The sequence below is a fragment of the Pongo pygmaeus genome, chromosome 1 (genome assembly GCF_028885625.2).
Source record: "Pongo pygmaeus isolate AG05252 chromosome 1, NHGRI_mPonPyg2-v2.0_pri, whole genome shotgun sequence".
Taxonomy (NCBI): domain Eukaryota; kingdom Metazoa; phylum Chordata; class Mammalia; order Primates; family Hominidae; genus Pongo; species Pongo pygmaeus.
In genome coordinates, this window is record NC_072373.2 from 100,666,996 (window position 1) to 100,684,296 (window position 17,301).

At 42.8% G+C, this 17,301-nt stretch overlaps 2 protein-coding genes across 4 annotated transcripts in view; one reads left to right on the plus strand and one right to left on the minus strand.

Moving 5' to 3' along the window:
• The window catches only part of LOC129020854 (histone H2B type 2-F), a 57,370-nt gene that overhangs the window by 14,385 nt on the left and 25,684 nt on the right, over positions 1 to 17,301 (plus strand). Inside the window, exon 2 of one of the 3 annotated variants that reach the window (XM_063651295.1) lies at positions 14,864 to 16,879. The exons of 1 other annotated variant lie outside the window; for it this stretch is intronic. In XM_063651295.1, the coding sequence (XP_063507365.1) occupies positions 14,864 to 14,891 (28 nt within the window). In that variant the 3' untranslated portion in view covers positions 14,892 to 16,879. Of the gene's footprint in view, positions 1 to 4,077; positions 4,218 to 14,863; positions 16,880 to 17,301 lie in introns of those variants that run through there. One more of the 3 variants, XM_063651296.1, reaches the window with a different exon arrangement.
• On the minus strand, positions 6,492 to 15,430 carry FCGR1A (Fc gamma receptor Ia). The gene is made up of 6 exons (XM_054474284.1): positions 15,350 to 15,430; positions 14,934 to 14,954; positions 13,872 to 14,126; positions 9,529 to 9,780; positions 7,819 to 8,103; positions 6,492 to 6,926 (listed from the first exon to the last, which is right to left on the minus strand). Exons 1-6 carry the CDS (start codon positions 15,378 to 15,380, stop codon positions 6,649 to 6,651), a joined length of 1,122 nt encoding a protein of 373 aa, XP_054330259.1. The 5' UTR covers positions 15,381 to 15,430; the 3' UTR covers positions 6,492 to 6,648.

Sequence of the window (17,301 nt, forward strand, 5' to 3'; positions counted from 1 at the left end):
GTTAACTGATTATAAAACAATGAAATAATCAAACATGCCCTCCTTAAGTTGTACTCTTAGGAAAAAGCACATGGGTTAAAGGGGATATCAATAAAAATTATACACTCTTTAGAAATAACAAGAGCACTATAATTCAACCATACCCTGAGACTTCACAAGCTTTGGTCCCAGTAAGCTACAATTCAAATCTTAGCCCTATATTTAAATAACTACTTGAATTGCCATTTCTTATCCCAATTATCTGTCATTCCACTGTGAAATATATTTCATGGCAAATAATATTAAAACCTACGTGAAGCAGTCAGGAGAAAATTCATAGCTTTAAAATGCATTTAAGAGAAAATAATTGGTAGGCAGGTCGCCTTGGCCTCCCAATTATTGCCTCTGGAATTGGAGACCAGCCTGGACAACATGGCAGGACCCTGTGTCTCCAACAGATAGAAAAATTAGCTGGATGTCGTGGTGCACGCCTATAGTTCCAGCTGCTAGGGAGGCCAAGGCAGGAGGATCGCTGAGCCTGGGAGGCGGAGGGTTACAGTGAGTTGAGATCATGCTACTGCACTCCAGCCTGAGCAACAGAGAGAGAATTAAGTTTTTAACTCAAACGCTAATAAAGGAACACAACAAAAACCTGTGGAAAATAGAAGGAATAAAGTAAGATGAAAGCATAGTCAATGAAACAGATCATACCTTCCTATTCCACCAAAATGGAATTTATAAAACCAAACGCTGTGTTCCCTGAAAAGAAAATTAAGAGTTAATCCTTCCGTAAACTTACTATTGAAAAAGCACATAAGTAATACTAGATATAGAAGATATTAAAATGATGTGTATTTTTGATATATATTTGCAAATGTAGACAAAATGTTGACTTTTCCATACAAATTACCAAAGTTGAGCTAAGAAAAGTAAAATACCTGCATAAAGAATTAACTATAAGAGAAACAGAAAAAAAAGTCAGATATACATATCCTAAAAATAGCACCAAGGCCGGGTGCGGCAGCTCACGCCTGTAATCCCAGCACTTTGGGAGGGCGAGATGGGTGGATCACTTGAAGTCAAGAGTTTGAGACCAGCCTAGCCAAGATGGTGAAACCTCGTCTCTACTAAAAATACAAAAATTAGCCGTGTGTGGTGGTGTGTGCCTATAATTCCAGCTACTTGGGAGGCTGAGGCAGGAGAATCACTTGAACCTGGGAGGTGGAGTTTGCAGTGGGCTGAGATCGTGCCACTGCACTCCAGCCTGAGTGACACAACGAAACTCTGTCTCAAAAAACAAAAGCAAGCCCAGACAGCTTTACCAAACACTGAGAGAATATTTATATTATACAAATTGATCAAAATAATAGAATAGTATTAAAAGCCACCTACTGAGTGTGAGGCAATGACAACAGATATCATGAAGGCTAAATGAAATAACCCATGAAAGGTAAATAAGCATTTGGTAAATTAAAATAATAAAGTTGACTATTAAGTGCCATGATATAGATTTCACAGTGGAATGAAAGGATAAAATAATTAGGATAAGAAATTGCAATTCAAGCAGCTATTTAAGTGCAGGACCAAAATTTTAATTCAGCCATATCCTGAAATTTTACAATCTTTGGTCACAATAAACTAGAATTCAAGGTAGAAAATGATTATTTTCTAAAATAAAGATGGTACTTAGAAACCTACATAAATGCTCATTTCTCCTCTTAGAAGTCTTTCTGCCCTTCCAGAAGTGGGCCTTGAAGTCACAGCCAGGCTCCAGAGGACCGCTGTTTCACTGGATATCATGCCATTGCTGCTTCAAAATTATTTTCTCAGAGAATACCACATTTGGGGAATTTAATTTACTTCTCGAGAATCCCTAACCCAATTATTTCTAGTCTTCCTTAGAGATTTTCTTTCTCCATTAACTCCCATATTATGTCTGGGAATCTTTTACTTTCACATATGCTCCCTCTCCACAATTTATTCTTTTTTTAATCTTCTCTAAGTGTTAAGGAGTAGTATGTACCTAGTGTGATAGGGAGATGAAGGGGAAAGGCAGAAAACTGAACTTCTTACCCTCATGGAAGTTTTGACCTCACATTTAGAAAAAACAAGAAGTGGAGAATAAAGGGAGAAGGACAGCAAGCAATTTTATTCGTTCCCATTTTCCTGCCAATGTGCATTAACAAAGAAGTCTGTACCTAAAAGACCTTATGCAAGACCAGATTTTCACATTACTAGCTTTGTGTGTGACATCCTGCTTTCTGTTGCCAAGCTTAATGTATATGTGTCTTAGGGTCTTTCAGTTTTTATACTATTATGGCTATGTTGTGGTAAACTGAGGAAAGGAGAGGCCAATATGGAAAAACAGGAGGATTGTTGTTTATTTTAGGTACGCACGGCTCAGCAGGTTTGCATCTAAAAAGCAGAGCACTGAACAAAGACAGAGTGGGGTTTTTATAAGCGGCCTTACAGACACAAAAGCAGTTAATCATACAGTGACAGGTCACGTAATACATAGCATAATATAACTTGTGACCTTGCATAGCTGGTGACCTTGTAGTTGCATCAAAAGAAAAACAAAAACTGGCTAAATACAGACATTTGTAAATAATGCTTAAGAGGCCTGGGGAAAGAGTAACAGTAAAAGAATCTCTTTTTTTTCCTTCAACCTTGCTCTGGAAGGGAGGGGTGTCTGGAGCCTATTCCTTTGACCTTGGCTATTGGGACAGCGTTATCTTACAACTGTCCTTGAAGTAAGCTTGCTAGGCAGAGGAAAACTTGTTCTCTTCTTTTTAACCCTTGCCTTGCCACATTCTGGGCCTTAGCTTTTACTTTTCTTGGAGTGAATAAATGCAGTACTTATTATTTATTTGTTTTAAATTTCTGCCTCAGCTGTGAGACTGGTAATAATCACTTATTTATTTATTTATTTATTTTTGAGACAGGGTTTCCCTCTGCCACCCAGGCTGAAATGCAGTGGTGCGATCTTGGCTTACTGCAGCCTCTGCCTCCTGGGCTCAATTGATCCTCCTACTTCAGCCTCCTGAGTGGCTGGGACTACAGGCGTGTGCCACTGGCTAATTTTTGTATTTTTTGTAGAGATGGGGTTTGCCATGTTGCCCAGGCTGGTCTCCAGCACCTGGCTCAAGTGTCTGCCTACCTTGGCCTCCCAAAGTGCTAGGATTACAGACATGAACCACCGCACCTGGCCAATAATTACTTCTGAAGATTCTAACAATACCATTTACAATAACACAAAAATAAAGGACCTAAGAATACATCTAACACATCTAGAGAGAATATTATAATATTGTTGTGAGACATTAACAGTGACATAAATAAATGAGAGTTATACCTTGTTCATGGATTGGAAAGTCAGTGTTGGAATGATATCAATCCTCCCTAACCCTCTCCCTCCCGCCCCTGCCCCAAAAAGATGGACAGATTTAGTGCAGTCCCACTCCAAATCCAATAGTTTTCTCAGGAGAATTTGACGTAGTTGATCTCTCTTTCTTGAGACGTTTCACTCTCTGTTTTTCCTCCTACCTCACTGGTACTCCTTATCAATATCCTTTGCTACCACCTCTTCTACACAACCTCTAAAATGTGGCATATTTCATGGCTCAGCCTTAGACCGTTTTCTATCTGTACTTCCCCCTTACATTGTCCTTTCCAGTCCCCTGACTCTAAATACCACATCTATATGATGATTGGCAAATTTGTATCTCTAGGATTCTTCATATATCCATTGCTTTTTCAACAGTTATACTTAAATGTCAAATAGGAATCTTAAAATGTCCAATACGAAACATTTGCTTCTTGCTACCCAGTTCCCCTCCTCCACCAACTTGCTTTCTCAATTCTGTCAATGGAATATTTATTGCTTTGGCCCAAAATCTATGTGTTCCCCCCAACCCTTCTCTTTCTCACATTCCCTACATCTAATCAATAAGAAACTTTGTTGACACTTCCTACAAAACATCTTCCAAATGTGACCACTCTCAATAGCTTCACTGTTACCATGTTAGTCCAGGCTGCCGCTGCCTCTCACCTAGATTCCTAACTGGTCTCCTTGCTTCTACTGTCGTCTCTCTACAGCCCGGGGGAATCTGTCTCCAACTAAGCCTGGTGGCGGTGAGGACCGTCAGCCCCCTCCCAGTCAGCTGTCAGCTATACCTCCATTCTGTCTGGTTCTCAGGGCTGGAATCGCTGGGCAGGTCTAGCTAATCCTTGGCCCTCCTAGGAAAATATTCCTAAATCCTGAAGGCATTTAGCTAGGAAAGATCCAGAATGGACCCAACTATTCCTGTTTTACCCCAAACCGGTTGGTCTGCTTTGGGGATTACTTTCAGGCTAGGAACCTCTGAGTGTTCTGAAATGGGCCTGAGCTCTTACAGAAGCGCTTGTGGTCCTAGAATGAATTTAGAGGTCTCCATACCCAGCCTGGAAGGTGAGGAACGACCCCTACCGACCCACCCTCCCAACCTAATGCCGGTTCTGCTCCACCTGTCCACTCTGGGGAGCTGTGCTTTGGCTTGGAAGCTCTCGGATTGAAGGATGGGCCCAAGACCCTCACAGGTAAAGCCTCGGTAGGTCCCAGGGAGAAGAAAGATATTCTTCCACCCCACCACCCCCCAAAGTTCGACCCACCCTTCTCCCCACCAGCTGCATCAGATCCCTTCAGGGCCTCATTGTCAGTCCTGTAATCTTTTCATCCGTGATAGGATGGGCCGTGGACCCCTGTGGGTGAAGCTCGGCGGTTCCCGAGTCCATGTGCGGTGGCCCCTGCGGAGTCTGGAGCCTTCTTGCTCGCTGGCTTGCTGATCCCGCCGAGCCAGTTCCCTTCCTGCTTTTGACGGCGAGGGAACCAGCTGGGAGGTGCTCCGAGCTGGACGGGGAGGCGGTCGGCCTCTCCCACTCCCCACCCGCTCCTTCCCTGCCGCCGCCGCCTCCGGCTGCTCTCGCGGCAAGCCAAGAAGCTGGGGCGCCTGCTGGGAGCCCAGCGCCGTCCTCCCGTTTCCTGTGATCTACCAGTCCTCCACTCCGCGGAGGCTCGGCCGGGCGCACCTCAGGCCGGCAGCAGCCCCGGGGCTTGGCGGCAGCTGCAACCTCCACAGATGGCCGCCAGGTGGCGCCGCGCCGGGGCCCGAGAGCAGGCTGGCGCGGGGCGGGGTGGGAGGGACTCAGCTACGCGCCTGGGGAGGCCGCGGGCCCTCGCAGACTACCGAACTTCCATATGCAGCCGGGTTTTCATACCTGCCGGCCCCGAGGAAACAATGACGTTGGGATTTTGGGGGGCCGCCCCTTGACTCAGGCGAATCGGACACGAACGGCGACCCCTTGCTCTCTTCCATCCGCCTGCCGCCGTTGCTGCCCACCGACTCCTAGAGATCATTTCTCGCTCCTGCAGGCTCCAGGAATGCAAATAATTTGTCACTGGGTTTTGGCCGGGGGACGGAGCGGCGGAGAAGCGCGCGCCCGACAGCTTTCGCCGCAGCTGGGTCCCCCGGCGCTGGCGGCTGCTGCCCCCAGCTGCAGGCGGAGGCTGCAATATGTACATGCCGCCACAGTGTGGCGCCAGCGGCCCGCCGCGGGACACGCTGGGAGCGCGATGCCCCATCCCATCATTTACGGATCAAACCAAATAATCTAGAATCAAGTTGCTATGTGTGTCATACTCCTCCTGTTTTTTTTCCCTAAACTTTTAGTAGAGTCATTTACATAGTTCAGTTTTTATCTCAGCTATGTTACAGAGTGGCAAGAAAATATTTTGTCTCCAAACTACAGCCCAAGTGTGAGAGCAGCGTATCCTGAAGCTAGTTAGTAACCAGAAAATCACGAAGGTAAAGCAAATCTCTGGAGGCAAGATCTGGACTCTATGATATCGCCGCTTCTCCCCACTTGAAGCGTCTCTTTGCAGTGCCGCACTTGGAGATCTGGGCTTAATCGTTAAACAAAAAGAACAGTTAAATTCTGCCTTCCTACAGGGCAGGGGCCTGGGACTGGCAGCATTTCTGTTGTCTCTAGAAATACAGGGGTTGTGAGAAAGCCTCAAAAGAGAGGGCAAGAATAACACATCCATTACTAATCATGAGTTACCCCCTTGTATGCCTAGAACGCGTATGGAGACATTCTCTTTTAGTAAAGTCAAAGAGAAAAGCCATGAACTAAGTATCCTGAACACAGAGGCGTGAACCCTCTCAGTCTCACAGTCCCTTAGGAGTCATTTGTAAGTTCTACTTCCTTCCTTATCGTCTATACTATTCCCTCTTGTCTCCCTGAAATCTACCCACTCCTGGCTGTATGTGTGTCTCTTTCTGTCTGTTTCTCTGTCTTAATCTTCTGTACATATGCACCCACTCACCTTTTTACCTTGTTCTGAGAAATAAAATACTGTTTTTCAAACTATGTAATAGGATTATCAGGCTAGACTTGACTTGTAAGTTTTTCAAGATTTCTTTATAGTAGGCCTCATTTCAAGTCATCTTTGATGACCAAATTTCCAAATGTACCCCAGTTGAAGTCAGTTCATTTATCTGCTTTAAGAGTTATATGCCATGAGACACACAGTTCTGGTGTTGTTGAACTTTTGGGTGTTTGTGCGCAGTGCTCACGGGGAGCAAGTGGGCAGGGGATGGTCCAGATCCATGGCCACCCACTGAGCCGCTGCTACTTGGCCCCCTGGGACTCCTTCCGGTGCACCCCTTCCTGCAGCTGTTCTTCTTGTTCCTGACATTTCAGCTCTTCTTCTAAATGTCTGTCTTCTTGAAGGCTGGAAATTACCTTCTTCTCATGACCAGAATCCAAAGAGATTTCTAAATTCCACTTTTTCTTTCTTTTCAGTTCTTTATGTGTTGTCACCCAGAGAACAGTGTTCACTAAAAACATTATTCCCACTGCCAGATAGAAAAGGACATGAAACCAGACAGGAGTTGGTAACTGGAGGCCTGAAACAGAAAAAGACAAAGAGAAGAGATACTATTTAGAGACCAGAGGGGTCTGGCTGAGTTATGTTTGGAAGGGAAGGTTGGCTGAGACCTGATGTGCCTGTCCTCAAGGAGACACTGGTCATTTCAGGGAGCAGGAAGGAACTGGCGGTAGCTCTAACTGGCTATATGGTGTATAGACAGGGACAGGCTCCTTGGAAGAGCTTAATTGCTGGGCCCTCTCAGTGGACTTACTCCCTAGTTCCACAGACAACTGGTATCTCTGTGCCATTTAATACTTGAAATGAATTTGGGTTGAAGATTAACTTTTTTCCCCCCAAGGAGACTTTGTTCTAGAGCTCACAATCCCTCTGCCTCAGTGAAATAGAGACACTTGGGGAGGTGGTGATTTGCAGTTTACAAAATCACTGTCTGATAAATCCACCTTGTGAGCTCCTTGAAGCAAGAACTATACTCAAATGTCTTTATATCCCCAGACGTATGACAATAGATAGGAAGAACTTGATAAATTGTGGTGAGATTGTTGGTGAGGAGGAGGGAGTCAGGGAAGCAGGGAGAGAGAGAGAGAAGGGGGTTCATGGAGTGGAGGGAAGAGTGGAAGGGAGGGGAAAATAAAGAAGGAGAAGAAAAGAAGGACAGAGGAGAAAATGAAGGAAAGAAATGGAGGAAGGAAAGGCAAAGGAAAAAGAAAAAGAAAGGAAAGGAAATTTAATAGTTTGCGAGGAGAAGAGTGATGTTGTGAATCAAGGATGGAAAGGCCTGCTTGTGGGCTTTTCCTGAAGAGACTTTCCCCTCCGGTCTGGGCCATGAAACCCTTTAACAAACCTCAGTCCCATGGGAGATAAGGGAGTCCCTTCTTCTGTGCCAGTGGCTTCCCGTCATTCTCACTCACCAAGCACTTGAAGCTCCAACTCAGGGCTGCGCTTAACGACATTTCCGTCTTCTGTGGCAGCCTCGCACCAGTATAACCCAGAGTCTTCTCTTCTAGCAGTTAGTATTTGGTATTCAGAGGATGTGTTCCTGCCTCGCAGAGTCTTGCTGCCCATGTGGAAGGAGAAGTAAAGCTGCAAACCAGGCCTCTGCAAGAGCAACTTTGTTTCACAGCTCAGGGTGACCAGATTCCCCTCCAGGAGTGGGGATGTCACAGATGCATTCAGCACTGGAGCTGGAAATAGCTCTAAGGAGAAAGTTGATGGGGGACAAAGTTGCCTGTTTAGCATCCAGGTCGTTTTCACAAAAGACATGCCCTTTACCCCCTTGGGAAACCTGGCCCTAGAAAATGCATCCATAAGGCATTAACCCTTTTTACTTCCAGCAGAGAGCCATTCTTGGGGTGTCCTAATAGACATAATTAGGGTTGCCAGCTTGCTGAGTCCTACTGAGGATACCTCTATACCAGTGGTCCCCAACCTTTTTGGCACTAGGGATGGATTTTGTGGAAGGCAATTTTTCCATAGCCGGGGGGTGAGGTGGGGATGGTTTTGGAAGGAAACTGTTCCACCTCAGATCATCAGGCATGTGCAATTCACAATAGGGTTCATGTTTCTGTGAGAATCTAATGTCGCCACTGATTGGACAGGAGGAGGAGCTCAGGCCATGATGCTGGCTCGTGAAAAAGCTCACCTCCTGCTGTGCAGCCCAGTTCCTAACAGGCCACGGACCCGTAAGGGTTGGGAACCCCTGCTCTACATGGTCCATCCTTGCCTGAATGGCCATGTCATCTGGTCGATAAGCGTGCCCTTTTGGCAGTGGTCAACTAGGAGTGAACCCTGACTCACACACTTGCCATTTCAGTGACTTTATTATCATTATTATTATTATTATTTGAGACGTAGTCTCGCTCTGTTGCCCAGGCTGGAGTGCAGTGGCGCTATCTCGGCTCACTGCAAGCTCCGCCTCCCAGGTTCATGCCATTCTCCTGCCTCAGCCTCCCGAGTAGCTGGGACTACAGGCGCCTGCCACATTTCAGTGACTCATTATTTTTGCTCCTGACTTTAAAAGATAATCTGGGACAATAATTTCTTTCCCACAGGAGTGAACTTTTTTTTTTTCTCAGACAGAGAAAGGTTGCTAGTGATTGTATTAAGAGAAAAGGCCGTGAAAGGGTCAGAACAAGGCCATATGCAAACTGCTTAGCTTGCAGATGCTCAGGAAGAAGTGGCACCACAGAGGCTGCTTTGTCCCTGAGAGGTAGATGGACAGTATAACCCGTTCCTCATGTTTTCCAGGTTTCTCTTTCTATGGAACTTCCATGAGATTCCATGGTATTATTTTCTAACTCTCTTAGCTACCTAGAGTGAGTCTCTATTCTTTACAACTAAAATAATGATGGATGAAATGGATCACCATTATGCCCTGACATTGACATTAGCTTCTGTGATTATTGATGGGGGTTGCGGTACACTGGAGAGATTATTGGACTGGGACCCAGAGACCTCAGTTCTGGTTCCAGCTACTGGTCATGGTGTGGCCTTTAGTAATGCAGTTTACTTCTCTGGAGCCCAGTTTCTTCACTTGTAAATTAAAGTGAGGAGTTTAGAATATTTATGACGGTCCCTCAGGGGGAGGGACTATCAGTTCTATGACTATTCCGATACAATACCTTTCACAGTGACAGATAGTCCTGCTGATGTGTAGCGATGCTTTCCCATGCCTGAGCAATGGTAGGTCCCACTGTGACTTATGTTGGTTTTCAGAATGGTGAGGTTAGAATTCCAGTGGAAAAACTTAAAGGCTTTGCCATTTCGATAGTAAAGCACATTGTACACCAGCTTATCCTTCCATGCATGACACCTCAAGGCCAGAGGTTCTCCTTCCGTGAAGACTCTGCTGGAGACCTGCAGTAGTAGCCAGCCTGAAAAATATGAACCCAAAATGTATGTATACAGTGGAGGAGGTACAAGGAGGCCCAAGCTTGGCCCTGTGTGCTTTCTATTTTTTCTCCTTGCAACATCCAGCCTCAGAGCTCTGCTAAATCTCAGGCCTGTATCTAGTTCCTCAAATATCTTTAGCTTTGGTGGAAAGAAAAGCAATCTTTACTGGCAACTGCGTACACAGCCCTTTCTTATCTTCCCTTTCCAGATCTCAGAAGTTGGTTGAAACAAAAACAGTTCATACAGCATGGTAGGCAGAATTCTAAAATGATCCCAATGACTCACTCCCTTGTATAATCCCCTTGAGGGTGGGTGGAACCTATGACTTGCTTCTAGCCAACAGAATATGACAAGGGTGATGAAATGTAACTCTTGGGATTGCTACGTTGTGTAAGACTCTATCTTAGCAGTCTGGATGGAAAGTCTCCTCCTGAACTTGAAGAGGTAAGCTGCCATGCCAGGAGAGGGCCTATGAGAGCGCCACAAGGCAAGGGCCTCTAGGAGCTGAGAGTGGCCCCCCACTGATGGGCAGCAAGAAAGCAGGAACCTCAGTCCTACAACCACAAAGAACTGAATTCTGCCAGTGACCTTGTGAGCCTGGAAGAGCTGCAAAAGAAACACAGAAAAGTCAACACCCTAACTGCAGCCTTGGAAGACTCTCAGCAGAGCACTCAGCTAAGCTGTAATGGGAGTCCTGACCCATGGAAACTGGAAGATCTTAAATATATGTTGTTGCTAAATTTGTTACACAGCAATAGAAAACAAATACACTCCAACTCTTGACAAATTTGTTAATAGGACCACACATCCTAAGACAAACACACAGAAGGGCAAACATCCAGATATAAACATCCTACTACATTGATATGAATACTCACATATGTAAGATCAATGATTATCACTAGCGAAACAAGCTCCAAGTCAATGGGTTCTTCCTTTCGACATACACTTCTGCACATAACCAAAAATGCTTCAACTACTTTTCTTTTCTCCAGAGGCAGTTGGTTTGGCTAAGTAAAAATGGGGTTCTTAGGAGACTAAGGAGGAAAAGAGACAATAGTGCCTTTTCCCTCTCCAGAACTTATCTAGGAATGGAAGGCAGGTGTTTCTATGCTATATGTAGCATGAATTTTACAGTCATGGATACTGATATAATGCTTCCAAATAGAATTAATTCTCTTCCCTCCCTTATTCCCACCCACAGCCAGCAGGTTCTGAAAGACTGCACTGCCCAAACACTGCCATCTTTGCTTTATATATCCAAAAGAGTGGGACATGCTGTCACATCTCCATCACAAACTGTCAAACACTAGTAATGGTAGAAAATATTTGAATGACACAATTAATAGGCTTGATTTTGTGGATGCTCTACTTTAGAAAGAAAATTCATATGCTTTTCAAACACACATGCAATGTTAGAAAAATTAAGTGTGAACTAGGCCACAAAGCAATTTTCAACAAATACTAATGAACATATTTAACACAAATTCTAACCAAAGTGCTATAACATTAGAAATCAATAACAAAAAACTACCCTCCAAAAAACATCTAAGTAATTCATGAATAAAATAATGTATAATGGAAATTTATGAATTTTTAACCTTAAATGGTAATGGTAGTATTATATATCAAAACTCACGAGAGGCAGCTTTTAGCAGACATTACTAATTTCCTACTCAACAATCATTCCCCTACCTTCATGACTTTGGTGTCAGCCATATGATTAGGGCTTGGGTCCACCAACCAGCTGCGTTTTCTTGGTCTTAGCATATACTGATTAAATTGAAATGACTAAGAGTCAGTGAGCTGCAATTGAATTCCCCATGGCTGACTGTGGCAAAACATTTTAAAATAGGGCATAGACGGCACCAACCAAAAATGTTGGTATATTGTACTGTGGTAAAATTAACAAGTCTTGTTCATTGAAAACAAACAAAATTTTAATATTATAGTGAGAAGAAAAGCCACAGAGTGGGAGAAGATATTTAAGACACTTGAAAAAGGACTTATATCCAGGATATATAAATAACTCCTATAAGTCAGTAAGAAAAAGACAGACAATAGAAAAATTGTCAAAAAGACCTTACAAAAAAGGATACCCAAATAGGTAATAAGCATGTGAAAAATGGTCAATATCATAGTCATTAGGGAAATACTTAATTTGCATTTCTATATCCAAAAGAGTAGGAAATTGTGACATACCTCCATCAGAAACTGTCAAACATTATTAATGGTAGAAAATAGTTGAAATGTAAAAAAAAAATCCACAGCATTACTATTTGTAAGAGGTCAAAACCAGAAACAACCCGAGTCCCTCAGCAGAATGGGAAAATATGAAATATACAGTAATAAGAACAAATGAACTTCAATTTACAACATGTATACAGTTCACAATCATAATGTTGAGAAAAATAAACCAGACACAAAAGAGTACATCCTGTCCCATACTGTAGCCCTTTATATGAAGTTCAAAAATAGGCAAAAAACCTATGGTGCTGGAAGTGAGTGTCAGGGGTGGACTAGAAATGGGCAAGAAGGAGTTTCTGAGGTGCTGGAAATGTCTAAAATAGATCTGGATGCTGTTTACTTTAAAAAAATTTACTGTGGCGTACATTTATGGCTTGTTGTACATAAGTTATATTTCAATGAAAATTCACATTAAAATGTTATGTAAAAAAGATATGATTCTCAGTAAGTCACTGATGCTCGGTGTCCTAGAGTCTGTGTAGAGGTAAAGAAAATGGCCTCTTCCCAGCCCTAGTCCTCCTGTTGTCACTTGAACCATGAAACACTTCTGCTTGAATTACCCAAGTGTCTTGTTGAAACAGCTCTGTCAGAGGTTGCAGTGAGCCAAGATTGCACCACTGCATTCCAGCCTGGGTGACGGAGTGAGACTCTGTCTCAAAAAAAAAAAAAAAAAAAAAAAAAGGAAACAGCTCTGTCAGCTTCCCTAACCTCTCCATCCTAAGAACTTATTTACAGAGACCTAAGGGACACACGAGGAACATCAAGCCTTCCCTCAGACATTCTCAACATTTCCTTGGCTAAAACACGTTTCCTCTAACAGCAACCATGTCTGCATAAAGGTAATTTTGCCTCCAGTGTGGATTAACTTTTGCATTATCATTTTTAAAGAAGTTTAAACTCATCACTTCTGAATAACTAAATAATACATTTGGTTATTTTGTCTTGCATATTGAATGAAGCATTTTTCCCTGAAGAATATTGCAGTCTCCATCTCTTGATGAATAGAAACTCCTTACAGGTTTAAGTGGGTGGTGGGCTTTTCTGCTTCCATTTATTAAAATATGACAATAATTCCATGTCCAGAATATTATCTTACAGATACACTATGAAATGTGCCCCCGGAATGTATGTATAAAGATGATTATTGCAGCAATGCTTGTAAAATCAAAAGAGTGGAAACATCTTATAAATTTGCTAATAGGCAGAATGGTTAAATTAATTCTGGTACAGCTGTGCAGCAGACATTTTAAAGTAGATTTCTATTAATATAAACAGACCTTCACGGTATTTTAAATGATAAAAGTAAGATATAGGACAATACTTAGAAAGTGTTCTACCAACCACAGCTTTAAAACTATATATATGTGTGTATATATATATAGTTTATATATAATAATGCTAATATATACATATACATGCATAATATGTATATATATATTAGCAGTTTTGTTTCTGTGGAAGGTGACTGCAGATCTAGGGTTTTGGGTGGGAGGAAGATATTTCATTGTTCATTATTGGTCATTTGTTTGAATTATTATTATTTAGTATGTGCAGGCATACATTTGGAATAATGATACAATCTTAGGGCTTAAGTCTTACTCTAGACATCCTACTTACAGCTGGCCCAGCTGAGGTACTGTTGGTACACAGTTTAAGGACCCTGCTGTGATGTTTTGAGTATGCTGATTTAGTTTCACCTGGTAGGTACGTAGTGCTGAGACCTGCACCCAGATAAATCGACACACACACATCTGGCGTCCAGAAAGGAGAGAATGCAGAGGAAGACCTTGTGGTTTCTGGCCCTCCTGGTCCAAGTCATAATTACCTCTGTGGATTTCCAGCTGTATGGGGTCACTTCGTCCTGAGAGACCTCTCTGGCACCTGTATTCACCACTGTCATTGACACTGGCAGAGGTGATTCTGTAGCTGGGGGTCGAGGTCTGAGTGGCTGTGCCATTGAGAAACCACTGTGTGGAGCTGCTCCCAGGCGGATGGAACACCTCACACTGTAAGGTTACGGTTTCCTCTTGGAACACACTGACCCATGGAGGCTGCAAAGTGATCACTGCCTTTGTGGAGTCTACTCGGAGATTACAAGAAGAAAAAGAAAAAGATCAAGTGGAGTAAAGTGGAGGGCTCTAAGCAACTGGTAAGGCTTTTGTGGATAGCACAAGGGAAAAATACATATTAAGATTTATTTGAAAAATAGGCAAGTGGAAACCTACAAAAGCCAGCCTTTAAGAGTGTCCTCCTGCTGCAGAGACCTCTGTTCATGTTATTAAATCCTCATCTGGGTGTTGGGAATCTGGGGCTCCTGAGGATTAAATTACTGATGTAGGTTTTTCTGTTGGGAGCAATGAAGCAGGGTTTTATACTTGGGCAGGCCGAGCAGAGCTGTTTTCCTTATCCTCTGAGCTATACTGTCTCTGGGGATACATTGCAGGGCTTCAGCAGCTTGTACATTGGAAACAGAGGTTCAAACTCCTCTCTTTGAAGCCTTCAGTATTTGCCTGGCTCTTTCTGAGGAGAAAAAACCCACTCTCCTTTCTTATAAAGGGGACTGGTTTAGGGGATGTTGGGAAACCTAGCAGACTACTTCAGTGTCAGCAGACTACTTCAGTGTTTGTGCAATTCTGGCCCTTTCCTGCTGTTATATATACATTCAGGCATTTCGTTCAGAGGAAAGAGCTTATTCAGAAAACTTTAGAAAGAAAGCTTACAAATCATAGTTTTCATGAAAATCATCCTCTGAATATGGGAGATTTTACATAATTTATAAATCTTCTTTCTCTGCTTTCCCTATATGCTCTTCTTCAGGTTAATAGGACCCATCCTTTGGAAGTAGGAAAATGGCATAGGAGGAGAAGCTGAGTTAGAGATCACTCACCCACTTGCCCACCAACTGGAACTGCAAGAGATCAGAGAATAAAGATATCAGTTGGTCCAGGGAAAATAATGAGGAAGAGAGAATTGGGGAGACAGAATTAATGTAGACTCTGAGGGATCAACTCAGATCTCTTGAGTTTCTATTTGTCTTTCTCAAAATCCAGTACTAACAGAACTGAACAAGCTACAGGTGGTTATCAAGGAAACTTCACTGCGGTGCGTCCAGGCTTAATGCTACCTCAGGGTCCCCCTTCCCATCCTTTTCATAAAATAAGCTCTAATAAACCATGGAAGCACAGATACAAGTTGCTTCATACTCATGAGTTCTACCCAGAGTTACCACAGGAAGACAAAACTCTTGACTCCCCATAGCCACAGCCTGTACCCTTCTAACTGTCCCCTCTGAGTCCAACTTACCCCAAAGGAGCAGAGCTGTCAAGAACCACATGTTGTCTCCAAGCTGGTGGGAGCAGTGAAATCTGTAACATGCAAGATATTGAAGAGGTTCTGCTGGGGGCTCCAGAGCCAAATTAGAAAAGAGGAAGGAAATTGCCTTTTCTGACCATTTTCATCATGTTCCTTTTCTGGGAACTACATCTCGAATTCTTGAAACATGCTTTCCCAATGCTCATACCTATTAGCCCATCTCTCCCAGTTTGAAGCTCTGATTTTCAGGTTATGAACTCTCAGAATCCAGGGAAAAGGCTAAAGTTGTATTGACATTCTATTCTATTTTTTCCCTCTACCGTTTCTGTTTCTTAGGGTAAGAATATGGCAAAACCTCACTCTTTATAATTGGTTCAATGCCTGGCTAATGCCTCCAAACAATCATTTGAATCCAGAAGTTTCTATATCAGCCTCTACGAGGCCATGGGAAAAGTTACTCATCTACAAGAGCTGCCCTAATACAAACCAGCGTCTGCACCTCTAGGGGACACAGACAGGCTCAATCTCCCATTTTGATTAAAAAAGAAAACAAACTCTCTTCCTGAAAGACATCATGAATTTGGAGTGTTTATTTTGGCTAAATCCAAGGAAATTAAATGTTTAACGTGGATGCTATGGAGAAGAAAAATAACTCATGCACATGGATAGCAATATCTTCAAGAGAAGAGTTTCAGAGTACAAGTGGGGAGCTCTGTGTCACCAAACTGAGGTGGCTCCTGAGACAGAGTTGTAACCCTATAAAAAGATTTTTAGGTATTGTGGTAAGAGAGAAAGAGAGCTAAATGGAAACTAGGATGAATTCAATGAGTGCGGAGAGACTTTGGCAATCTTACTAGCAGAGAATGAAAAATGATGACAAATCATGCTGTAGATTGGTGTACTGGCCCCAGTTTCTCACCGCTCCCTGAATCTACACTCTCTCCAACAGCCTCATGAGGGTACGTCTCTGACTCTTGACTGTGGCTCATCATGAGACTTTCATTGGCCAGCGAAATGTGAATGGAAATGACATGGTGCTAATTTCAAACTTAGCACTTAGGAAGCTTCACACATTATCTCTCACCCTCTTGTTCTCCTGTGATTGCTGAGACAAGAACATTTTTTAGCTAGTCAGCCACAGTGCAAAACAGAGCTGTCCTAGACATTGTGGCTTGAGGTGGAGCTGCCTCACCTGCCCTGCAAACTTGTAAGTGAGAACTAAATGCTTACCATTATATGCCACTGAGATTTTAAGATTGCTATACGAGCAAGAGCTGACTGACACAAATGAAAAGCAAGGAAGAAAGGCCGGGAAGAACTCAGGGTGTTCTGAAGAGACAAGAGAAGCCTCAGCTTGTTAAAATTTATATTCAAAGCCTATATCTGTAACTATTTTACTATGTTGTCTCCAAAGCTTTCTACTGTATGCATGTACCATAATTTATTTCACCAACTTCTCTTCATGAACATGTAGGTTATTTCTAATTTTTTACTGTATGACCAGTAAAAAAGACTGCTTACTACCATAAATAGTCTTGTGACTACCTTTAAACATTTGACTTACTGTTTCCTTAGGACACATTCCTAGAATCAGTAGTGCTTACTCAAAGGAAATGCGCATTTTTTCCTTTGGATAAGATGCTATCAGATTGTCTATGATCATTATCCTCATCACTGCATAAATTTTAGAGTGCTTATTACATGCCAGACAAATATGCCTGATACATATTTTCTTATTTAAGCCTCACAATAATCTATGAGTAGACACTAGTATCTCCATTTTACAAATGATAAACCTAGTGAAAGAGGAAATCAGTAATTTGTCCAAGGTTGTAAAAAGTAGAAGCAGGATACAAAATCAGACAGTTTGATTTCCTTTACATACTCACTGATGGAGTATAACAGTGCCCACCCCATGCCTTGCGATTGCTGTTTTGTAGTAA

Bases quoted from the DNA above. Each gene is read 5' to 3' on its own strand.
- FCGR1A (XM_054474284.1), bottom strand. From the start codon at position 15,380: ATGTGGTTCTTGACAGCTCTGCTCCTTTGGG. The intron at 8,104-9,528 runs GTATTGTATCGG...CTTTCTCCTTAG, and splicing joins ACTATCTGTCACTGTGAAAG to AGCTATTTCCAGCTCCAGTG. The intron at 6,927-7,818 runs GTGAGTGAGAAT...TTTCTGTTTCAG, and splicing joins GTTGGAGCTTCAAGTGCTTG to GCCTCCAGTTACCAACTCCT.